The sequence below is a fragment of the Pyrgilauda ruficollis genome, unplaced genomic scaffold (assembly GCF_017590135.1).
Source record: "Pyrgilauda ruficollis isolate IOZ18807 unplaced genomic scaffold, ASM1759013v1 scaffold61, whole genome shotgun sequence".
NCBI classification, from domain to species: domain Eukaryota; kingdom Metazoa; phylum Chordata; class Aves; order Passeriformes; family Passeridae; genus Pyrgilauda; species Pyrgilauda ruficollis.
The window spans coordinates 3,594,939-3,619,309 of record NW_024527822.1 but is presented as its reverse complement, the minus strand read 5'-3'; the positions used below and the strand labels follow the sequence as shown (position 1 = coordinate 3,619,309).

General features: G+C 42.7%; 2 protein-coding genes across 5 annotated transcripts; one reads left to right on the top strand and one right to left on the bottom strand.

Annotated features, from left to right (window-relative positions):
• The first annotated feature begins 1 nt into the window (after position 1).
• Positions 2-12,038, top strand: DCLRE1C (DNA cross-link repair 1C). Of its 2 annotated transcripts, XM_041483778.1 has the most exons (14): positions 2-203; positions 283-334; positions 2,016-2,100; positions 3,297-3,356; positions 4,002-4,057; positions 4,136-4,237; positions 4,529-4,601; positions 4,766-4,906; positions 5,426-5,527; positions 6,107-6,243; positions 6,406-6,460; positions 8,037-8,125; positions 8,987-9,087; positions 9,566-12,038. In XM_041483778.1, the coding sequence occupies exons 1-14, from the start codon at positions 95-97 to the stop codon at positions 10,528-10,530; spliced, it is 2,127 nt and encodes a 708-aa protein (XP_041339712.1). In that variant the 5' UTR covers positions 2-94; the 3' UTR covers positions 10,531-12,038. The 2 variants fall into 2 exon arrangements, with proteins under 2 accessions (XP_041339712.1, XP_041339713.1); XM_041483779.1 differs by lacking the exons at positions 283-334; positions 2,016-2,100 and having other exon boundaries at positions 82-203; positions 3,297-4,057.
• Positions 12,039-12,205: 167 nt separating this feature from the next.
• Positions 12,206-24,039, bottom strand: SUV39H2 (suppressor of variegation 3-9 homolog 2). Of its 3 annotated transcripts, XM_041483727.1 has the most exons (7): positions 23,992-24,039; positions 22,883-23,028; positions 21,256-21,927; positions 19,218-19,364; positions 17,536-17,665; positions 16,059-16,174; positions 12,206-14,366 (listed from the first exon to the last, which is right to left on the bottom strand). In XM_041483727.1, exons 1-6 carry the CDS (start codon positions 24,008-24,010, stop codon positions 16,065-16,067), a joined length of 1,224 nt encoding a protein of 407 aa, XP_041339661.1. In that variant the 5' UTR covers positions 24,011-24,039; the 3' UTR covers positions 12,206-14,366; positions 16,059-16,064. The 3 variants fall into 3 exon arrangements, with proteins under 3 accessions (XP_041339661.1, XP_041339660.1, XP_041339662.1); XM_041483726.1 differs by having other exon boundaries at positions 12,206-16,174; XM_041483728.1 differs by lacking the exons at positions 12,206-14,366; positions 16,059-16,174; positions 17,536-17,665 and adding an exon at positions 17,700-19,122.
• Positions 24,040-24,371: the final 332 nt, after the last annotated feature.

Genomic DNA, 24,371 nt, shown 5'->3' with positions numbered 1-24,371 from the left:
GCCGTGCCCGCCCCTGATAGGCTGGCGCGGGGCGGGACCGCCTCTCGATTGGCCGGGGGCCGGGCTGGGCGGAAGCGCGCGCTCGCCGCCCGCCATGAGCCGGTTCGGGGGCCGCACGCGCGAGTACCCGGCGCTGTCCATCGACCGCTTCGACCGCGACAACCTGCGCGCGCGCGCCTTCTTCCTGTCGCACTGCCACAAGGGTGAGGGCCCGCCGGGGTCCCCCCGCCGTGCTCCCTCCCCCGCCGTGTCCCCCGGCTGACCCCCCGCCTCTCTCCCCAGATCACATGATGGGGCTGCGGGCGACCGCCCTGAAGAGGAGGCTGGAGGGCAGGTACGGGCTGAGGCGGGGCGGCCTCAGGGGAGGCGGCTGAAGAGCGCGAGGAGCCGCCGTGGGCCATAAATCCCGGGATGGGAACGGGACAGGGACACCTCCCGCTAGACCGGGCTGCTCCTGCCTGGCCTCGGACTCTTCCAGGGATGGGGCATCCGCAACTTCTCTGGGCAGTTTGTTGCAGTGCCTCGCCACCCTCGCTCATTGTAAAAAACTTATTCTTTGTACGTCGTCTAGACCTGCCCCCTTTCAATTTAAAGTCAGCTCCCCTGGTCCACACCATGTCCTTGTGGAAAGTCCCTCTCTGTAATTTTTAAAAGCCCCTTTTAAATATCAAATGGTAGCAGTAATGTCCCCCCAGAATTTTCTCTTCTCTAGGCTGAAAAACCCCAGCTATCTCAGCCTGCCTTCATAGCGGAGGTGCCCCAGCCCTCTGAGCATCTTCGTGGCCTCCTCTGGAACTGCTCCAACAGGTCCCTGTCCTTCCTGTGCTGGTGACCCCAGAGCTGGCAGCAGCGCTGCAGCTGGGGCTCACGGGAGAGGAGCAGAACGCCCTGCTTGTCCTGCTGCCCACAGTGCTGGTGATGCAGCCCGGGATAAGATTGGCTTTCTGGGCTGCAGGTGCACACTGCTGGCTCATGTCCAGCCTCTCATCCACCCGTACCCCAAAGTCTTCTGCAGGGCTGCTGTTAACCCGTTTATCCCTCAGTCTGTTTTGATACCAGGGGTTGCTCAGACTCAGGTACACTTGGCCTCGTTGAACTCCATGACGTTCATGAGCTTCGTGAGGATCTCTGTTGTTCTCTGGAAGCGTTGGTACACGGAGACAGTGCTGTGACTGTGCAGTGGAGGGGCCAGCTGTGCTCTCTGAGGTGTATAAGCAAACAGGTAGCCAGCAGTTTGAGGGAGACAGTTATTCCCCGCTGGCCAGCATCTATGAGACTTTTCTGGGGTACTGTGTCCAGCCCTGGGCTCCCCTGGATGGTAAATTGATAGGTGTTCTGGTCAGCATCACCACGCTGGTCTGGGGCCAGGGCTGTGTGGTGTGTGAGGAGAGGCTGAGAGAGCTGGATGTCTTCAGCCTTAGGAGTAGGTGACAATCGTATATCACTGTTTGCAGGTAGGGATAGAGGAGATGGAGCCAGGCTTTTCATGGAAATGCATAAAGAAAGGGCAAGGGACACCTTTTTCACCCTGAGGGTGACTAAATGTGGCAATGGGCCCAGGGTGGTTGTGGACCAGTTCCTAAGCTCTCTTTGATTTATTAGAGTAGGTATTGCATCTCCTCTGATGCAAGCAGAGAATCTCTTTGCTCATCAGGTCTCTGTGCATCAGCTTGAGCTTCATAAGGAGTATTCTGTGTTCTGCTGTGTGCTAACTGTCCCAAATGCCTTTCCAGGAGTGTGTGCAGGGGTAGAGAAACAAGCAGATGGGTCATGGCCATGTGCCACACGCTGCATTTGTGTCTGCACCAAACCCTGCAGGCAGGGGCACACAGGGGTAGGTTTGGGTTGCTGTGCTGAAGAGAAGCCTGCAGGCTTCCAGCTCTGCAGGTCTCCTCACGTGAGAGCTTTCTGAGGGCAGGGTTTGATGTACTGGGTGCCAGGTGCTGATGTGTTGTTAGATTGTTCCTCATGTCTGCTTTAGAAAACACTTATCTGTGTTTTTTGTCTCCTCACAGCTTGAAAGTTAAACTATACTGCTCACCAGTAACTAAGGAATTGTTGTTGACTAACTGGAAATACAAGTTTTGGGAGAATCATATTGTGAGTTTGTGTTTATTTTGAAAATAGCACTTTCCAAGCAGTGATTCTCAGAGAGAAGCAGCTCCCTGCTCCTCAGGAGTGTCTAAAGATTGGTGTTGATATAGTCTTGCAGGGCTTGAGTACTTCCAGCAGTGTGCCTTTCCTGCTGCTTGCTGTGTGGCATTGGTTTATTGCTGCTTGTTGTTTAATGATTTTTCCCCCCACAAAATTTTTCCTTTTCTCTGAACTTCAGCTTTACATGATCTCATCCTTACACTGATCATTGTATGTTTGAATTTGTATTCATTTCCTTACCTTGCTCATGTCTCTTTGCTTCTGTCCTTTATTTTTCTTTGGCTTCATTTAAAGTCTCTTACTGCTTGGAGTGTATATAATCCGAAGTTATGATTTTCCTTTTACTTTTTGGAAAATGGACAATAACATGAAGAAGTTTTAATATAAAATCACTGAAAAACTTAATAAATTTACATGATTTGCAGTGTTTGAAGCCAGACTGCAAGGGAACAATGTTATGTACAGGTGTGACTTGAAGTTATTTCCTTCCTTTTTCAGATGCAGGCATTATAAAACAGAACATGAGTTTTTTTACAGAAGCAAAAATAATTAGATCATAATTATTATATATATGTATGTAATATAATATATTATTATATATAGTATAATAGTTGTATAATAATTATTAATTATAAAACAGGCATTATAAAACAGAACATGAGTTTTTTTTACAGAAATAAAAATAATTATCTCTGCACAAATACAGGAATATGTCCTTCCAGTGATTTGTGGGCTCTGCTTCTGGTAATAGGGGGCAGTGGGAAGCACTGCAGCAGAGATCTGTTCTAGCAAGATCCACTGCTGTGGGACTGGGATTTTGGGCTTTGCAGTCATCCAAAAATAAGGCGTGTGATCCATCCAGAGGAACAAGAGCTGTTGCTGATATAAGTCCAACATGCTCTTTTTTTAGGCATGCACACCTTGGCTGAAGTATCTCTATTTAATTTTTAGATAACTTCAAGGAAAATTTATTCCATTGGAAATGGAAATTTGTGACTTACTATGGGAAAATGAATTTAATTTTACAGGCGTAGCATTAGCGACAGTGAGTGCTACAGATGTCTACATAATAAATAACTAGACATAAACATGAAACAGAATGTTCAGTAAATCCTATAATGCAATTAATCATTTTGTTACAGGTTGCATTGGAAGTTGAAACACCAACTCAGATTACTTTAGAAGATGAAACATCTGGTGAAGTAAGTTACAGGAAAAAAAGATTCATATGTCAGTCATGGGCAGTGATGCTGTTTACACGAGTACAGGAAACACAGCTGCAGCATCTGAAGTGCACAAGCTATTTTTAAAATGTATGTGCCCCTCCTCTCCTGTAGGGACAGAGAAAGAGATGGTAGTTCTCAACTAAAAAAGGCTCAATTCAGACTAGGTATAAGGAAGAAGCATTTTACAATGAGGATGGTGAAACAAAGGAACAGGTTGCCCAGAGAGGTGGTGGATGCCCCATTCCTGGAAACATTCAAGGTCAGGATGAGGCTCTGAACAGTCTGATCTGGTTGAAGATGTCCCTGCTTATTGCAGGGGAGTTGGACTGGATGAACTTTAAAGGTCCTTTCCAACCCAAACTATTCTGTACTTGCTTACCAGAAACCAAGGAAGTAGAACTGTCTTCTGTCCAACTTGCTTAATAAACACCATACAAATACTTGGTCCTCTCTTCTGCCATGACAGGATGGTGGTTGCAGTGTGAAGAGAGGCTCTGGTTTTAAAAGCAATGCTAAATGCTGCAGGAGGCTGTGGGGAGTAATGCATTGCTCTCACTGTGCTGACAAAAGTACTGGTGTACTTACTACAGTCTGAAAATAATGTTAACCCCTCTCTTCCAGAAAGAAGATGTAGTGGTGACACTTCTGCCAGCTGGTCACTGTCCAGGTTCAGTCATGTATGTCCTTTCAATACTTTAAATGTTTCACCACCTGGCATTTAATGAGGCGTTTGACCCAAATGTTGCTGTCTGCAGGTTTCTGTTTGAAGGTGAGAATGGCACTGTGTTATACACAGGGGATTTCAGGCTTGCAAAAGGAGAAGTAGCCAGAATGGAGCTTCTGCATTCAGGGACCAGGTGAGCTATTTGTGGGATATAGAAAGAACAGAAGATCATATGGCATGGACAATTTGGCTAGGTATTCTTTATTTTTTCCTCATTTTTAATTCTAGATTAAATGTAATTGCTATACTGCAATTATATTTAATCTAGAAGTAAAAATGAGGAAAAGTGGGGCAGTTACAAGCCCCCTTTGACAAATTCTTTGTAATCAAGAGGTAGAATTACCTCCTTTTGAAGAGAGAGGAAGTGGTGTATCTTAGCACTGTGGTATAATGTTTACTCTGATATCACGTTTCTATTCTCCAGGGTAAAAGACATCCAGAGTGTGTATTTGGACACTACTTTTTGTGATCCCAAATTTTATCACATACCAAGCCGGGTAAGTCTAATAAATTGTGAGAAGAAAGGCCCTTGAAACTGTTAATTAATTAACTACCCCTTTGTTAGGAAGGTCTTACAAGGCAATGCCATTTTGTATTACTAAGTCACAGCACGTTGGAAGTCTCTTCCAAGATGATTGACAGCACTTTCTACACTTTTCAGGAGGAATGTTTAAATGGGATCTTGGAGTTGGTGCGAAGCTGGACCTCACTGTCTCGTAATCATGTTGTGTGGCTGAACTGCAAAGCTGCTTATGGATATGAGTATTTATTCATAAACCTCAGTGAGGAACTCAGAATCAAGGTAATGTTTCCCTAATTGCTGCTTTGGAACAGATCCTCAGTAATGATTGTGGTCAACACTGAGCTGATAATGGCTGTTCAGAGGGCTGCTCTAGGTCACAGTTATGCCTGTTTCATTAACTTCCCTTAAAAAGTGCAGTTGTGCTCAGATTGAGGTAACTAGTTGACTTCAGTCTGGAACATCTGGACTTTTCAAAGAGAAGTTAATTCCCAGTTTTCAAGCTCAGTATTTACCTCACTCCCTTTTATTTTGTGAATGATAAAAGTCATTTGCATACAGCATTCATAGTATATATATATTCTGATTTTCTCATGAGTATTCATCCTTTTTTAGTATAGGTGGTATGTTCTACTTGTTCCAGATGTCCAAGTTTTGGCTGACACATCTCTGCTTGGACATTATTTGGAGTAATAATTTAAATGCCTGCCAGCATTTGGGGAGAGCACAATCACATCCATACAGCTGCTCCAGCTGCAGTTTGGCAAACACTAATAAAGAGTAAACTCTGGCTTTCTCTAGGTGCACATGAACAAACTTGATATGTTCAGGAACATGCCAGAAATCCTGTGCCATGTTACCACAGACCAACGCACGCAGATTCACGCCTGTCGACATCCTCGGGTGCGTTCGTTCTGCAAAGCCTCCCCTGACTTTGCTGTGAAAGTGTGGTTATAGGTGCTGATGTTTGGGGCTTCTTGGTTTAGTGAAGATTGATGAAATGGTGACTTAATGTGAAGAAGAGTGAAAACCTTAGTTAGTGGGTTGAAGTTGTTTTGTTTTTTTTTAAGGAAAAAAAAAGGGGAAAATATATGAGCTTATGCTAGGAGTAATTTAATTGTATTTGAAGCCTGAAAATTGTTTTTAAGCAGCTGAGTAGATCAATCAGGTGTTACCCATTTCAATGTATCAAAAGCAGCTCAGATGGTGCCTGTGTGGTTTTAGCATGTGGCCATCCATTTCTAGGACGTCTGGCTGGCTGGAGGCTCCAGCTTGGAGGAACACAGGTAGAACCTGAGATGGCACACTGGGGCATTGGTCTCTCTGATTTGCTTTTCCAGCTGCACTGACGAACCAAGGTGTGACAGGGTCTTTCAAGGGAATTAGAAATGAGAGATATCTAGTATTTGGCTAGATACTACACTGCTTAATTTCTGGGTAAAAAAGGTCTCTGTTGAACTTAATTTTATATCCACTGGACAGGACGATGACTGCTTCCGAGGGAACAGACTGCCCTGTGGGATAACTTGCCTCAATGGAACTCCCCTGCACGTAATCAGCATCAAACCCTCCACAATGTGGTTTGGGGAAAGGAAAAAGAAAACCAATGTAATAGTGAGGTGAGCATTTGGGCCACACAGAAACCTGTTGTTGCAGGTTTGTATCTTGCCTGATACGTGTATAATTGAATCTCAGAATGGACTTCAAGAGTAGGTTATGCTGGCCTGTTGACCAGAATGAAGAGCAGTTACCTAATTTCTGTGCCTCTTCTGTTTTTTTAGGACTGGGGAGAGAACGTACAGAGCTTGTTTCTCTTTCCACTCTTCGTACAGCGAGGTTTGTATACTTCTAGTACCGAGTATACAAAGAATATTAAGAAAATGTAAAAAAGAGTTTTGATTATTCTGGAGTGTATGACATGATTTGTCATAATAAGAAAAAATCCTGTCAGTAATAAGATGTAAGGAGATAGGAAGTTCTGAATGCTGATGACAGAGAAATTAGTTTTAATATAGCTGCAAAGGAACTTGTTAAAGTAGGGCAGGATTACAAGCCTATTTCCTGTTCTCTGTTCTCAATGTATAGTCACTTCTACAATTGTTTTGACTGCCTTTCTGTTTTAGATTATTGTGTAACTGTGCAATGCTTAAAGCAGGGAGTTTTAGTTTACAATACGTTGTTTATCTGCTGTGACTTAGATTTGGGTGGGTTTGCCTTCTTTTCTCAGCCCACATATTTAAACCAAATTTTCTCTCATCCTGACTGCTGCTCTTTCCCCTTTTCCTGTGTTAAAAGACTAAAAGGAAATTGGTCATGGCAGCATCCTCCCCACAATCACACACTTTCATTTAACATGACTCGATACAGCTCTAAAAACACTACTTTCTCTTAAGAAACTGAACTGAAACTGGATCAGTGATAACAATGAACTGTCACAAAGTCTTGCATTACAAAATGGGGGCAGTACTGTTTTTAACATCCTGATTAAGTATAAATTTGCTCTGCCATGCAGAATTTTAAATAGAGGTCCCAGTGTGGAATTTGCTGGTGGAATATGGGGGGTAGTGTAGCTCTAACACTCCTACCTCCACATGCAAAAATAGGTGGGTCTGTGTCTTGGTTTGAGACAGTTTAAAGGAGAACACTCTGGAACGAGTTGTCTCTCTTTACAGGTTCAACTAATCCCTTTCCACCAACAAGGAATGAACAGGAGTAGATAGAAGTGAAAAAAACAACAGTTTCCTAACAAGTGCAACAGCAACAGGAAAAAAATAACAGTAAATAACTTCTAGATACAAAATTGCAATAACATTATGGGTCACCCCAGGACAGTCCTCCTGTCTGTACAGATAGCATTGTAACCTGCAACCTGCAAGTGTTTCCAGTGCTCAGCAGGAGTGCCCCAAACTGGACACAATTCTTCAAGAAATTTACTGGAAATCATCTAGACGACAGAGTAAGGCTTGGAAAAAACAGTGTGTTTTGTTATAATGGGCTTTTAGAGGGTACTTTAGGAGAGACTTTAGGAATAGGAAAGGAATACCTGATCTGCATAACTGGAGGCTTGAACTCCAGTAAAAAAATGCATATTTGAGAAGATAGCAGCAGTAAGGACAAGGAACCATTGGATCACATTCCAGGTCTGCCCAGCCATTTCTTTCAGGGACAGTGATGGTCTTGTGTAGTAATTGATAATTGCAGTGAGGTGTTAGGTGAGACTGGGTTCTCAGCATCCTTTCAGGCCTGTTTGCTTGTTCCAGAGGAAACCACTTTGGCAGAGTCATGGGCATTGGTGTTTTCATAAAGACTACTAGTAGTAGTTTTGGATGTGCTTGCATCAGTGCTGCCTTTAAGTTACATTCTTAACTGTTGCTGTAATTTGTTAAATTGCTTCTTCTTTTCTGGAATTCAGATCAAGGATTTCCTGAGCTATATCTGTCCTGTGAATGTGTATCCCAATGTACTGCCAGTGGGTGGGACAGAGGACAAAGTTATGGAAATGTAAGTGACAAGTGGCTCCTGGAGGGAGGTGATCCAAACCTTTGATTGGTCATTGTTCCTGTAAAGACAATTCCCCTCCTGAATCCCAGGTTGTCAGGAGGGCCACTGCCTTCTGCTTGTCTGATAATTCAGATTTTTTTTTTTTCTATATTCAGTCTCACAGACTTGGGCTTTCTGAAGCACACATGTATGTTGAGCTGAGTCTTCGAGTTTGTACTCTACTTCTATCTGTGTGTAGAGGCTTTTCTGCTCTGTTTGGGAGGAAGCTGAATACAGTTTCATCTGACTGTGTTCTGTGACCCATTTCTATTTGTCATTGCTACTTCTCAGAAGTTTCTTTTAACGGTGGTTTCTCTGGGGACTTGAACTCCTCCACTGCACAGCATTAGAGAGGCCAGTTCTCCTGTGCTGCTTTAGATGTTGGCAGATTAAAAAGCACCCTCAGAGAGCAGGAGAGCTGTGGTGTGTCAGTCTGGACAGAACAAAGATTCGTATTCCTTTCTCCTTTCCTCCTCAGTAAGAAAGGAGACTTCCACTTAATCACTGAATAAAACTGTAGTCAGATTTTGAACCCTGACAGCTTGTCTTCTGTAAGGAAGGAACCACGAGATAGTTTCTAAAAAATGTACATGTTTTAAGGTAAATGTATTGAAAGGAAAGATTTCTAGCTTTCAGCTGCTGAAGCTCACCAAAGAATCAAGGACTTTGCCCTAGGTATTGCTACCTTTGCTTTAACATTTTTGCTGCAGTGCCTATGAAAGGCATGGAGCAGTGTATTTAAAACAAGTTAAAGGATTTACTTTTGCTCCTGAAAGCATCTGCTGGGTTCTAAATATTAACTGCTTTTCTCATTCCCTTCAGATTAAAGCCATTATGCAGGTCATACAGGAGAATCACAGAACCCAGGTACAAGCCCTTAGGAACACTGAAGAGAGCCCACAAGAGAGAATTATCTGATACAGGTAAAGGTTCTGCTGCTGCTACTGCACCTTAAATGGAAGTCTGAGACTAAGCAGAAGTGCCAAAAGTTTTGGTGTTCACCACAGTCTGTCTGTGTGTTCAAAGCAACAGTTGGAAAGGAGAAGTAGAAATTATGTGAACTTAGATATTAGGAGGATGAGAGAGTACTAACTGTGTGAAAACACACTTGTTTGAAGTCTTAATATGTACTTAATGCTCAACAGCCCTGTAAGTTTTTGGATGGAGTTCGTTCCCTCTGTCCCAGACCAGTCCTAGGGAAGCATGTTCTGTCTCTGTCAGGCACTGTGCTAGACAAGGCAAGGCAAACACTGTCAATATCGTCCTGCAAAATCTCCAGCTGGACTAAAGAATATTTTCCTCAATTTATACTGAATGAATTTTTATTAAAACTTTGCTCTCAATAAGATTTTAGCAGAGATTTGAACTTTTCTTAGTGATTTTCTGTTTGTTTCTTTCCAGATGAAGATGATCTCTTTGATTCAGAATTAATTTCTACAAGGCCTAAGATTCCAAAACAGCAGAGAGGAGAGTGCAGGCCCTCTAGCACAGGACAGGCTGAAAATTCTGAAGGAAACATTAATGAGAGCACAGAAAGTTACAAAGGGACCATAACTTACACCTCCCTCAAGGTAGACTTCGTGGACTGTGAAGAATCAAATGATGATGATGATGATGAAGATGATGAAGAAGAACCTGAAAAAAATACAATTCAATGTCTTCCCCATGAGCCAGATGCCACTTCCACAGCCAATTTCAATGGAGTAACTAGTGACCAGCAGGAGTCTAATGCCAACGTCCCTTGCTGGGATGAATTTTTTACAGGTAATAGACTAGAGGAAAGCTCTGAAAATGAGGACAACCTCCCATCTTCAGCAGATGCTGGCGGGTCCCAGTCACTCTTCAGCGATTCAGATGGAGTGAGTGACTCAACACACATCTCCTCCCAAAATTCTTCTCAGTCAACACACATATCAGAGCAGGGGAGCCAGGGCTGGGACAGCCAAATGGACACAGTGCTCATCACCTCCCAGGAGAGAAGTGCCCTGGACCTCAGCACAGGTGGGAGCAGAGCAGTGGTTCCTGTGCTGCAGGAGAGTCCCAGGGACATTCAGCTGGACAGCAGCAGGGAGAAGCCACCAGGTCAGGACAGACCTTGTGCTCATGATGGTGCCTGTGGCTTGAAAAGCAAAGGCTGTGAGAAAGCTGCAGAAGATGGCACTGCCCACGTTCAGGATGTGCTGGCAGAAATAAGTGACAGCTCCAGGACTCCTGATCTGGAGCTGAGGAGGGACTCCCAAAGCTCCTCTGACTTTGAAATTCCCTTGACTCCTGGTGCTGAAGCGCCTCAGCCAGATAAACTGCACTATTTATACAAGAAGCTTGCAGCAGGTGAAAACATAATCAGTGAGAAAAAAGTCTCATGAGAACAGGTATAACGGATTACCTTGTGGTAACACCCAGCATGTCTATTAGTACCTGAATTTTCTCTTTCTTGCTGGTTACTGTCTGCAGCTATGCTGAGTCATGCTTAATTCAGAAGTATCTTACTGTCAGAACCAGGAATTTGCACTCTGTGTACCTTTCAGTATTTCCAAGAAATACTGAAAAGGGAGTATTCAGAAAGTATTCCCAGGAGGGACAGTAAAAGCCTTCTACCTCCCGAGGTTCAATTCTCCAGGACTGTAAGTAGACAAAAAATGGACCAGACAAAACTAAGGGACACTAAATGAAATTTAGTGTTTATCATGAGCTCTAAGAGTTTGCCTTTGTAATGTGATCTCAGGTTTTAATAAAATAGCACACTATTGACTGTGGGGAGGAAGACCTAAGAACAACCATGCAAACAAGGCAGTTGTAATTTGGCTTTAATCCCTATTACCATTGTTTGTCATTATTATAACAATTTAATCAGTACTCACTGCAGTTATTTTTAAAGATAACTGCAGAACAGATTAGAGAATTACTGAGGTTGTAAGGAGGTTTTAATTTGTTTTAAATTGTTCATTTCAGAAAGTCTCTCTTGACACTGAGCTTTCACTCCTGAGTTAGGTACTGCAGACTGCTGTCTATGCTTCACCTCCAACTCATTGCAAACAACTTGTCATCACTTCCTCTGTGTTCTGGTTTGTTCTGAATTGTTCTTCAGAAAAACTTAAAATCCTGTGGTTCCCAAGTTACCAGCCCTGTCCTGCTCTGGCAGGTAACTCAGCCACAGAAGGTAACCTGGTATCCCAGACAGGCTCCTGTACTACAAAACTTCACCTCCTCTGCAACACTCTGTAGAGTTCACTGTTTTAAATCAAGACAATATATTCTCCATGCACATGGTGCCATCATAACTTTCTGCCAAAATTCTTAGCTTCTAACATAGAAATGTAATTCAGGTTTTTCCTAAACTGGAGTGCCTACAAAATATCCAAACCACAGAAGTCATCTAAAAATCCCTGAGGTCTTATATCCATGGTCTTAAGTCCCAAAGAATTAAACAAACTTTAGCACAACATCCCTCTCCTCTGAGTGTGCCTTCACTTGTTGTGCCATGCTTAGCACATGTGAATGTTAAACCAACCAGCATTCTGCCACAGGAAACAGAGGCAGGAGGGTCAAAGCATTGCCATAATCTATGTATGATTCTAAGGATATTAAAGATCCATGTATTTCTCCACTGTTACCTTTCCTGCTGTTTGTGGGATTCATTAACCTAAATTCCAACTTTGGGGGTCTTTTAGCAAGCTCGAGTGAGTGGAACTGCTGTTGGAACTACCTCTGTGAATAAAGTCAGACAAAACAGAACCTCTTCTGTTGGCTCATTTCATATCTGAAAACTGCATGTAGGTTCAGGGCTGCCTTTAACAGGATGCTTAAATACACAGGAATCCAGTCTGTTCAGGCAAGTGTTAATTTATACCAGTTCTCATCAGACCTAAACTGAAAACACATCACTTCCTCATGGTCCCTCTGCTGGAATCCTTACAGTCCTAGAAAATTTGGGTACAAGCCAGGAATTAAGAAGTTGCAGTCTTAAAGCAAATTCTAGTGCTACAACTAATTTTGACAGGCTAATTTATTTTTTAAAAATGACAACAACAAGAGAAAAACTAAATTTAATTTATTTTATCAAAAACTATAGGAAGACAGCAATACTAGAGATGACACAGTATGAAAAGAAAAGGTTCCTGAGCTTACAAACTGTATATTCTAATACAGTTCCTAAAACATACATTAATAATAACCAAAAGATTGACTTAACTTGGAGATTAAATAAATAGACAATAGCTCTTCTTACAGGTGATCTTGCAGCTTTAGTTTTGCTACAAAAAATAGAACCAACAAAAAAAGAACAGCTGGGGGGCAGGCCACAGGCTACCAGCCCCCAAGAAGTGCATACACAGGACTGAATTGGTGACCATGACAATGCCAACAGACCGCAAAACAAAGGCAGAAGCTGGGCTGGTTTAGCTTCCCTAAGAAATTGAAAACAGCTATTTCTCCATTTTCAGTTTGGCAATTTTCTGCCAAACTCATAAAAACAGTAAAAGGTGTTTTAAAAGTGACACAGTGTCCCATTAAGCTAATTCACTGACTGCAATCCAAATACACTGTGAATATGTAAATATAAAATACTGTTCAAGGCTCTTATGCTGGAAACTAGATCCACGGGTTTCCTTCAAATAAACACAAAATACTGCTACCTCCCAGAACATAAATTAACAGTTCTTTATTTATGGCAGAAGATAACACACATATCCTTAACAAACAACAGCGTTATTCCAGTGCTGGTGGTAACATTCCCTGCCTCTGGAAAAGGCAGACACTGCACTCCAGTACAACTGCCACAACTGTTACCTTCTAAAATGCATCTACTTGCAATATTTGAACCAAACTGGGCGTGGGGAGAGACAGAGCCTGGGGTCTGCCCCGTGCCTGTGGCACGGGCTGGAGTAAGGAATTAATCTCTTGCCGCAGCTGCTCCATCCTGCAGGGACAGCGCAGGCTGCAGGCTGCGGCGGATCAGGGAGCTGGAGGCTGCAGATTCCATCCACATGGAATGCACTGCTCATTTGAGCTACATGCAAGGGAAAGCACTAATGACTCCAAACGATGCAAGATCATCTAGAGTTTGCTGACATTAAAGCTCCACATTCCACTTAAAACTTTAAGTTAAAAGAAAAATTCAATAGTGATATAGCATGATAAAAACTGACAAGATTCAGCATTTATCAACTGTGGATACTTTTAAATCTAAGCAAACTTCCTCCTATTCATTAAGCAATATAAAGTCTCTATTTCAACGTGTATCTCTGTATTGTAGATTACAAAACTCACACAGCATTTCCAGCAGCCCATGCTCTTCACCAAAAGTGTAAAACTGATTTTGGCTAGTAGCATATAAAATGTCATTTGCTACCAAAGAGCCAGATCTTCAGTACAAATGCAACTGTGCTTCTTAAGAAACAACCTTGAAATGCTCTTTTTGAAGTGCTAATAATCAACATGGAATTTAAGGCATTTTCTAACAAATTAAGTAAACAGTTACATGCTAGGTACTTGACTTCATTCACCTGAGCCAACAGCTGTGCACCTTATAAAGGTAACTAGCTGACCTATGATACATAGCCAGCATCCAGCTATGGAGCATCCATTTATGGAGCAAGATTATTCTGCCTGACCCTGTCAACATTTACATGACTGGTAAGCAATATGCAAGTTTTACAAGCTCTGAGTCCATGAGAAAAAAGCATGTGGATCATCCCTAGAGCATGGACCTTGGCTGTAACTCCACTCATCACCCACCTCAACTGCTCTTCAGTGGTTCTGAAGCCAAGCAAAACTTAGCATATGTTATGAATAGATTGAGACAACTTTAAGATGATCAGGGAAAAAAAAGATGACTCAAGCAGCTGAAGAACAGCACATTTCTCAGCCTTTACATTCAAGAACATCTTACAAATGTCTACAGCAAATGGGTATACTCACCCCTAGTCTAACTTCACTGAAGTTAACATTTTTGCAACCAGAAAATACAGGCCTAGTATCTCAGAAGTCTGTCACTAGGTAAAAAAGACACGGTATGTAAAAATTTAACCAAAACCAGTTGTGAATATACATCAGTCCCAGGGCTCTTTTGCACCTAACAGATAACAGAGCATATCTCCACAATGCACTGGCTTTGTTAGACAATGGGCTGCTCTCCTTAACCTTTTGTTATCTATCTCCAAACTGTAGCCAGCAACTTGTTTCAGCCACAACTGCCAAATTTCTGTAATGAAAACAAATGGCAAATGTTACTTCTGACAATTCCATATTTACAAATGCTCTGTGGAACTGCAGTCCTCCTATAGAATCCTAACTAAAAATCAGAGCATAACTGAACACATTCTACGTAACATCAGCTAAGAAGTTCAAGTTTTACACTTGAGATCTGTTAATACTAATTACAGAATCACAGAATCAATTAGGCTGGAAAAGGCTTTTGAGATCATCGAGTCCAACCTATGACCAAAAACCGTCTTGTGAACCAGACCATGGCACTGAGTGCCACGTCCACTCTTTTTAAACATCTTCAGGATGCTCCTCTCTGAGCAGCCCATTCCAGTGTCCAATCACCCCTTCTCTGAAGAAATTTTTCCTAATGTCCAACCTAACCACGTGCCCCAGCACACCATGAGACTATGTCTCCTTGTCCTACTGCTGGATCCCTGGGAGGCTGACCCTCACCCGGCTACAACTCCTGTCAGGGAGTTGTAGAGAGAGATAAAGTCAGCCCTGAGCCTCCTTTTCTCCAGGTACATGATGGAATGGCTTGGTGAGCTCATCTGCCAGCTCTCTCATCACCCTAGGATGGATCCCATGGACTCATGAGCATCTAAGTGACTCAGCAAGCCTCCCACTGTTTCTTCCTGGATTACAGGGGGACTATTCTACTCCAGCTCAGGAGGCCAGTTGTCCTGAGAACAGAACAACTGTCTTAATGTTGAAAACTGAGGCAAAGAAGGTGTTAAGTACCTCAGCCTTGTCCTCATCTTTGGTGACCATATTCCCTCACTGTATCCAACAAAGAATGGAGGTTTTTCTTGCCCCTCCTTTTGCTATTAACATATTTATAAAAACATTTTTTTACTATCCTTTAAAGAAGTGGCCAGGTTAAATTTTAATTGAGCTTTGGCCTCTCTAATTTTCTTTCCGCAATTACTTCCTTTGCATGGAATTCCATGGATATTTTACAATTTGCACTCCTGTGAACCTTTATTTACACACTGGCTCTCCTTAATCCCTCACCGTGGTGTCATAAATGTTATTGCTAAGATCTTCAAGCTTTTCTTTATATAACAAAAAAAAAGCAAAACAACTGTTCAACTAAAATTTAGAATTCAAAGCAAATGCCTCCTGACTTCTTAAGGTATAGAAAACACATAGCTTGAAGCTGAGTCACAGGAGGATTGGATTGGATATTAGGAAAAGGTTCTTCATCCAGAGGGTGGTTGGGCACTAGAAGAGGCTCCCTAGGGAGGTGGTCAGAGCACCCAGCCTGGCAGAGTTCAAGAAGTGTATGGACAATGCTCTCAGGCAAAAGGGGTGACACTTGGGGATGTCCTGTGCAGGACTAAGAGTTGGACATGATGACCCTTGAGGGTCCCTTCCAATCCAGTTTATTCCATGATTCTAGGAATATTGAAATCAAGGTACATTTTAGTTTTCTTTGCATACGTTTTACGGCTTCCTAAACAACTGCTCCAGAAAAATGAATTTTTAATCCCCATTAGTAGTTCCATATTGTCTTGAAACACTACAATTTCTTTCTTTGGCCAATGCCATTTCAATTACCAACACAATACCTTGTTTTCACCATCCTCATTTAGATTAGATGTAAGAATACTTGAATATATGTGTGAAAGAAGAATCTTCTTAAAACACATCAAAAAAAGAACAAAATATTTGTGACTTTGGATACCCGAACTCAGTTGAGATAACCTCTGCAACACATGGCTCCACATTTACAGACAGTTCTGATGCTCTTTTTGGATGGGCTAAGACCTTCAGCAGAGTCTGAAGTCAGATCTATTGAACCTGCAACACAGATGAACACAAGTAAGAAAGTTCTAAAAGACAGACCAAGATCATGCCCAGTACTCAAACAGTTTCTAAAGGCCTTCTAACAGCCCAGTTCAAAGAGCTGTGTGCGAAGCTGTACTCAGATTCTACTGACACCCTTGTTACAGCTACTTGTACAACACCTGGCATACACATCGGAATCCAAAACTCAGACTCGATCTCTGTAACCCCCAGATATCCACATGGATCAGCTGAGAGTGCAGCTGGCCTTCAAGGGCCTTCAATGTCAGCGTCACAAACAGAGAGAAAGAGGAGTTTTAAGGTTCAAATCAATTTGGCACTGTGGTGTTTCCAGCCCAGATGGCAATGAAACACCATGCAGACACTTGCTCACTTCCACCCCAGCAGAGCAGGGAGGAGATCCAAAAGTAAAACTTTCAGGTTAAGAACAGCTTAATAATTGAAACAGTAAAATATTGTAATAATTACGATATTCTGATTATGCTGATGCTGATTATTAGTAGTAGTAATAAAAGAAAAAACCAAACATGAGTGATGCACATAAAATTGCTTACCTTTGGCTTATTGATGCTCAGAGGCCATCCCTGAACTCTGATCAGCCCCTTCTGGATATCTCCCCAGTTTCTACACTGGGCATGACATTCTCTGGCGTGGAATAGCTCTTTGACCAGTTCATCTGTCTATGCTTCCTATCAGATTTTTTTTTTATATTTTTTTGAGTACCTCCTCACTGGTAAAGCATGAGACACAAAAAAGTTCTTGATTTAAGAAAACATCAGTGAATTATCAACACTGTTCTCATACTGAGTCTAAAACACAGCACTGTACCAGCTACGGAGAAGAAATTAACTCTATCCCATCTGAAACAGCTGTTCTGTAGGACCTACACCCACAGCTGAGGCCTACAGGACACCAGAACTCAAAGACACACCTATGGTGCCTCATGCTGCTGAGCTGTTACAACTGCCTTAGTATCTATCTTAGTAACTATCACTAGCAGACTTCTTAGAAAGTAGTTTGCCTGAAATGCTGATTTGAATAAAGGAAAGCTTTATTTAAGGGCAGCCTGACCATTCCTTTGAGCATTCCTGGGACAAAGCTTCAAAATCATTTGCTTCACCAGACAATCCAACCACAATCCCTGATGTGCTAGGAGCACTGAGGGAGCAATGCACTAGAGATGCAGGTAAAAGCTTCTGGGTGTGCTTCTCTCTGCACTACATGTCATGAGCAATGACTGCAGAGCTGTGTTATAAAAAGCTGCGCCTGAGCTGAAATGCCACCATCATTCAGGCTGCAATAAAACCCACCAGCACCCCAAAACTTCCACAAGAACCATGTTAAAATGTGCAGACCTTTCATCTGATAGTCAAAGGTTAGCTCTTCTCCAGCCTTGATGGTTCGAGTAGAGAACAGTGCTATGCGAGGAAGACGCAAGTCGAGGTTATCAATAAACACATTGAAGACTTGAAGATTTGGATCGCACTGTAAGCAAAAATGAATGCAGTTTCTGTTTAGAACAATTAATGTTTAATATCACTGAAGCGTTTAAGTAAACCAAGGTCACAGCAAAGAAAGAATGGGTTCTTGTCTCAGTGAAAGAAGTCTGCAATTAAGTTATCTTCTGAAATCAACAAATTGAAATAATGTTCCAGAGAACATCTGTAGCTCAGATCCAAGTCCTTCCAGGAAGGCAACCTTTGCACAATGTGCAGACTACACTAATATGAACCTATTTAAAAAAAATGGCACCTTCAAAGGTGACAACAAAAATGGTGACAAAATAATTAGAGCTACATTCAGAGGCTAGTACTACCACCAAAACCCATAAAAAGAATTAAAGTTGAAAGAAAACTAAAAACAACCTAGTGTTTCAAGCCCCACAAACTCACTGCTCTGTAGTGATGTTTAAGCACTGCTTCCAGGCTAGAGATAACATCTTCATATGCATGAATTTCTACTGTAAACTGCAAACCTGCTTGGCTTCTGAATTCCCTGCCATGGTCTGAGTGCTAGGAGAAGGGTGAAGGTCACTAAGCTGGAACTAGAAACCACTTCCTCATTTTGTCTGGATTAAGTGTCAAAAGTCAGTAGTCCCTGAGACTGTTAAATTCTGAATGCTTTTTTGTTAAGAGTGAAATATATCACACATTAAAGAATCAGAATTGAAATTGCAGACATCAGAATTTACACTGAAGATATCTAAATTTACACTCCCATTTGCGAAAGTGAAGAGCAACTCTCTGCATCTAAAACTCTTATTCATCCTTCTCCCTGGCAAGTCTGCAAGAAATACAAGTGTCATCATCTCACAGACCTGAAGACATTAATTTTCTGTATTTGTAGAATACTGACTGCATACCTCACAAACATTAGATTAGTAAGAAATAATAATTTTTCATTCCGGAATCCTTACAAATGCAGCTCAGCTTTCTTTCTTTAGGTACTTCAGTTGAACTTCAACAAAACACTACAAAAACTGCTTGTTAAAATTTACTTTTGAGCTCTCTGGCAAGTTTAGATTAGGAGGAAAAATTCTATTTCTCTGCTGTAGATACATAAGAAAGCACAGGAATTTTCTCTTTTTTCCTCTCCAAGTTTGCAGGATGAAATTCAGAGTAACATTCCAACCTACCCAGCTACAAAATAACACATCAATTCCTGTCATCTCTGACTCCTGGCAAAGTTCATTACGGAACTGTCACATACCAAGTATTTCAGGTACTCAGAAAAAACACACCCAAACCAACCCTATTTTGGTTGTCTAGAAGTGGCTGATTCAGTGAAAACTCCAGTCCTATAGGATGTCCACTTCAGGCAGCATCTCTCCCCCAGATTTTTGTAGGCAGTCTCAATCCAAGTGAAGCCCAGTATTCTGTTCTATTTTTAGATCATCTGATTAACTGGACTGTGCTGGCATGAAGCAAACTATTCCAGAAAAACTGTCAATACAGTAAGGAAATGTTTACATTAGACGACATTTCTAGCACAATTAGGATAACTCTCCAAATTATTAGTATACAAAACAAAGTCTTACACTGTGGTTCACAAAGTGGGACACATTTCCATATCGAGCTGCATCTACTGTAAATTCATCTGAGTCATAGTCCAAATCAAACAAGTATGTATTTCCCTGGTTGTCATAGAACTGGCCTCGCCTCTCTGCTTCCTCACTTGTAATCACCTAAAAAAAGAAATAAAAAAGGAATAAGGAAACCTGCATCATATTATTAATTATTACTAAATCAAAACAAAAATCACAATCATGTTAGAAAAATACTTAGCAAAAAAATACCACAATAAGTTTTTGATGTTGAAATAGCATTCCATCTAATGAATGAAGAATACATAAGAGTACATACAGCTGAACTAATTATTTTTGATTGAGGCTTCTCTGGGTGCAATTTGTCTACACCTGATGCACAGCACTACCTTGTCTCTGGAAAAAAAAAAACCATATCAGCACCCTCTATTAATAATTTTGGTGATGACAATACAATCAACTGGTTTTACCTGAAGTTTCTATATACACACTTTCCCCATTAGATCCAGAAAGCCTCGTTTACTTCACATAAAACCAAGATTCAACCTTTTCCCTTTGCAAAGATGATCAACAGGTATCAGTCTTTAAAACCCAGTCACATTTACAGCCCGATATTCATTTCCTCTCTTCCCAGAAGCATCTCCTCCTGCTATTTTTGACTGCAGTGAAAGATCCTATTCACTGCAGCTCACACACATCACTTCACAAAGCTCAATCTATTCAATTAGGCGAGTGTGTCACTGTCGACAGACGAAACAGCTTAAACAATTTCATCTGTGGCCCATCACATTAAACACATTCTGTTGTGCAGATACAGCAAAGAAATCATAATTTTGCAGCAAGAGACATGCAAAATGTGATGGAATTGGACAACAAATCCCTCTAAAATCTGATAGATGAGATTTGAGAACTCAGCAGTAGATATTAAGTAGATTCAGGTGAAATGGTAAATACACACTCTTTTCTTTAAGCAACATAATCATCTTTCAGTGAATGGAGTATATGACCTTTCGTATTTTTAAAGGAAATGGATGAACATGAGAAGAAGTTTTGGGGCAGGAAGCATGGAGGAAATCTACTTAAGAACATAAACATTGTACAAAGGGACAGAAGGAAATACTTTGAGTCAACATAGTAGCAAGGCAGATTTGTGGTAGAAATGAAACACACTGTAACAGAGAGGCTGCCAGGAACTGCTGGTGCAAAGAGCCCAGGAACAGAGCAGAGGCTGAAACACATAAACACAGGGCAATACAAAATCTCAAGAGTAGCTCAAGGTCTGTATTTTATAACACAAAAGTTTTCTTTGAAATAGTATGAGATTGAATAAGCAGATAACGTCCGTACTATGAATCTTATTCTTGTTGTTAATCAAAAGCAATAAATACGCTTGGAAATACTACCTTAGAAGTGCAGACAAAACAAAAAAGGGACTGAAGGTCTGTGCAGGGAGTTTGAAAAGAGCTGTGCTTTGGGAATGGCAAAAATCCTACAAAAAAGATGATCAGGGAAGAATGAAGAATATGATTGCCATGAAAGAAATTAAGGACTTGCCTTTAGAAATACTCTTAGGGCATATATCTAAAATAATTCTTTAGTGCCATATGAGATAAATATTCTCTTTACTTTTGACCTTTTACAACTGTTCTGGAATGAGGGAATGTTCTAGACAACATAATTTGCTGTTGACTTCAATGTCCCTTTATCTCTCTACTCAAAAGCAGACTAATCTATTACATAGTAGAATCACAGAGTATCCTGAGTTGGAAGAGTCCCACCAGGATCACCAAGTCCTGGCCCTGCCCAGGACATCCCCAGGAATCACACCACGTGCCTTATTGTCCAAACACCCCATGAACTCTGTCAGCTTTGTTGCCACGATCACCTCTCTGGAGAGCCTGTTCCAATGTCTGACCACCCTCTGGGTCAAGAAGTCAAGAAGTATGAAAACTGAGAGAAAGCTCATTCAGATTTTATCTAACATTTCCTTGATTGTAGGCAATTCACCTCTACAAGATAAATACATACCTACCTCTCCAACATACTCCATCACAAAACTGTTGGTTTTAATTTTCTGGAGGGTTTTTACTCCCCAACCACGGCCGTTGTTGGTTCTGAAGATGCAGAGGGAATATGGGGTCCCTTTCTGCACAATCCTATTGGGGCAGTCAGGCCCACACCTACAATATGAATTGCACTCATAGATGGGCAAGCCAGGCTGGATTTTCAATTTCTTACGTTTATTGTAAGCCAAAATAAACCCAGCCTCCTTTGGACAGCACTTCTCAGCAGGGCAGTCAGCACATTCACAGCCAGTTGTTATTCCATTGAGCACATTTATTCCTGGAGCAGGTTTATACTCATTGATGTAGTAGAAGTCTAAAGGAGGGCCTTCAAGATCCACGGTGTTTTCTACCAGAATCATTGCTTTGTGATTCTTTTTCCTGTTGAGTTCTTCTTTCCACCTCTGCAGGGCTATTCTTTGTTTAGCCTTCTTTACAATATAATCTGCAATTGCAGGTTTCAAAGTTTTAACATGGTTTCTCAATTTCATTGCTTTTCCTCCTCTCCCCCGAGACAAGTATTCATTCTTGTCTCTAAGAAAGTTCTGAATAAGCAGAGGGCAGTTCAGATGTTTCTGAGGTTCCCAAGTATTTGAAGACTCTGGCCATCCTTTCCATTTCACAAGATAGTATGCTTTGCCCTTGAAATACAGAAACAGATACAGATTTAGCCAGAGCTCACGTTGCTGAAATCCAGCATCACAGAACAACACAAACAAACACAAGAGCTCTGGACTTAAGAATCAGCACAAAGGGCAGAAGGCCTTGATGTCTCCATAAAAATTACAATTGGGGAGAAAGAGAAAAATCAGGTTGTTTGCAAATTAACTTATAGCACGACTTTGCATACTTTACAAACTGGCTCTAGGGGCAAAGAAATCAAAAGCTGGGATGAACTCTGATTGCTAACAGCATACCTGGATGAGGAGGCTAGTTTGTCAAGGCAGGTGGTAAGCTATGCTAACTCGCTGTATGACTCGTATGCACAAGCAGAATGCAGTCATATCACATACAGAACAAAAAAAAAAAAGCAAAATGTAGCAAAAAAAAGTCTAAAACCCACTATTGATCATATCAACCATCCTCCCAGAACACTAATTTGATAAGCGCAATGTTGTATTTACAATGAAGCAGCATACATTTTGCACTTATTTAAAAAGGACAAATAACTGTAACAAGGACAAATCCTGACACTGAATTTCACAGGAATCCATTTGCAGCACATGGCCCTAATTCTTCGTCAAATAGACTAAAAGAATCAAGAGAGAAATACACATGTTTGTCTACAAATAAAGGAGAGGCATCATAATTCATACTGAGCTACCACCCTAAAACATCAGCATCAGATACACAAAAGTGAAACATTTCATATTCTAAATGTCTGTAATTTCAGGAAAAGATCTTCCTTCCACATACTGAAAGTAGCAGTTTACACCACTTTCTGTTTACAGTTTAAAGTTTAAAATATATTTAATTTGACGCCAGCAAAACCTTTGTCCTCACTGTCTGCTGCTTTATATTACGAGCAAAACTACCTTTGGCTTGCTTCCAAATTTCAGTTGAAAGAGTGATCAAATTGGTCTGTGTTTCTCTTACCTCTTCTACCTTGTAGTCACACAAATATTCCACCTCATAACTCTTTAGACTCCTGTTGGTGATTCCAATGGATTTACATGTGAGATTTTCCTTCCTACATAATTCTTGGAGGGTCTCAAGTGAAGCTAGACATGGCACATACCAGGCTACAATAAGAAAATTGGTAAAGAATCCTATTTAATGTCTCAGCTAAATTGAAATAATTATGCCTCATCCCAGAGTCCCCACATTACCATTTGTTACAGCAGTCCACGAGTCTCTTGTACAACTGCAGCGTCTCCAACTCAACCCTTCTCTAGCGGGTCAAGTGAAACACGTTAATGATTCCCTCCCTGCACCTTCATTCTGTACAGTACGTACGCGTCTAAAGAGGGCAGAGACTTCCACAGGTGAAAGATACACTAAGCACCAGAAATTTTTCTACAATTACCGCGTGGCATAACTGAATTACGGCAAGCAGGAAACCTCCATTCTTTAACAAGACCGCCAAATTTCTGTAGTCAAGCGCAACTGAGTACTTGCGATGCAACCATGGTGACTGGACGAAGAGATAGAGACCTACATTCCTCGTCCGGAAGGATCGCGAGTGCCAGCCAGGCGGATTTAGCGGGACGAGACACTCCGCAGGGCGCCAGCGCCCGGGAAGCACCGGGATCAAGGGGCTGGATGGAGTCCAGAGCGGGAGCCGCCGGCTGCGGGGCCGTGCCCGCCTCCCCCCGGGGTTCCGCCGCCCCGGCCCGGCCCCAGCGCAGCTCACCGAGCTCGGGAGGGGGCGGCGGTGCCTTTCCCGCGTCCCCACCCTCGGTTCCAGGCTTACCCCAGGCACCTCCCGCCCTGCTCCCACAGCTCCCCTGGGGCAGCGGGAAGCAGCCTCAGGGAAGCGGGCAGGACCCTCAGCCCTTCCCTCCCCGCCCGCCGGGGGTCTGTGGGCAGGGGCGGTGGGAACGCTCCTGGCAGAGCCGGGCGACAGAGACCGGTAGCGGCTCCCACCGCCGAAAGCGAGCGGGAGCTTCCCCACCCGTCCTTCCCCCCGGTCCGTCCCGGTCCCCCAGCGCCCGGGAGGCAGCTGAGCCCCGGGCGGCCCCGTCCCCAGCCCGCTCCCCCCTCACCTCCTCGCCAGCCCTCCATGTTGGGGGGGAGGGGCCGCGCTCGGGCAGCGCTAGCTCCGCCCCTCGCCGGAAGGGGGCGGGGCGCAGAGGGCGGCCCAGGCGCACGCGCGGCTCCGCCCGCCCTCCCCTTTCCCGCCTCTGCCGTGAGGGGCCCCCGGAGGGACGGAGCCGGGAGAGCGGGAACGGGGCGGAGAGCGGCTGAAAGGGAGCGGGACGGACTTAAAGCCATTTTGCTTTTGTTCTTACAGAGCTCAGGGGCAGGCGGGGGAAGCGCGAGGGCGCGAGGCAGCTTCTTACCCGCGCCACTCAGCTGCAGAACTGAAAAGAACCTCGGAGAAATGGTCCCGGCCGTTCTTGGGAGGGGGGGAATGTTACACCGT

What these genes read in the sequence shown, in the direction of transcription:
- DCLRE1C (XM_041483778.1), top strand. Translation starts at nt 95, where the DNA reads ATGAGCCGGTTCGGGGGCCGCACGCGCGAGTACCCGGCGCTGTCCATC. An exon ending in CCTGTCGCACTGCCACAAGG is followed by an intron (nt 204 to 282) that starts GTGAGGGCCCGC and finishes CTCTCTCCCCAG; the next exon opens with ATCACATGATGGGGCTGCGG. An exon ending in CTTCTGCATTCAGGGACCAG is followed by an intron (nt 4,238 to 4,528) that starts GTGAGCTATTTG and finishes TCTATTCTCCAG; the next exon opens with GGTAAAAGACATCCAGAGTG.
- SUV39H2 (XM_041483726.1), bottom strand. An exon ending in GTGACTACAAGGTAGAAGAG is followed by an intron (nt 21,928 to 22,882) that starts GTAAGAGAAACA and finishes CTGTATTTCAAG; the next exon opens with GGCAAAGCATACTATCTTGT. An exon ending in CCCACTTTGTGAACCACAGT is followed by an intron (nt 17,666 to 19,217) that starts GTAAGACTTTGT and finishes TTTTGCTTACAG; the next exon opens with TGCGATCCAAATCTTCAAGT.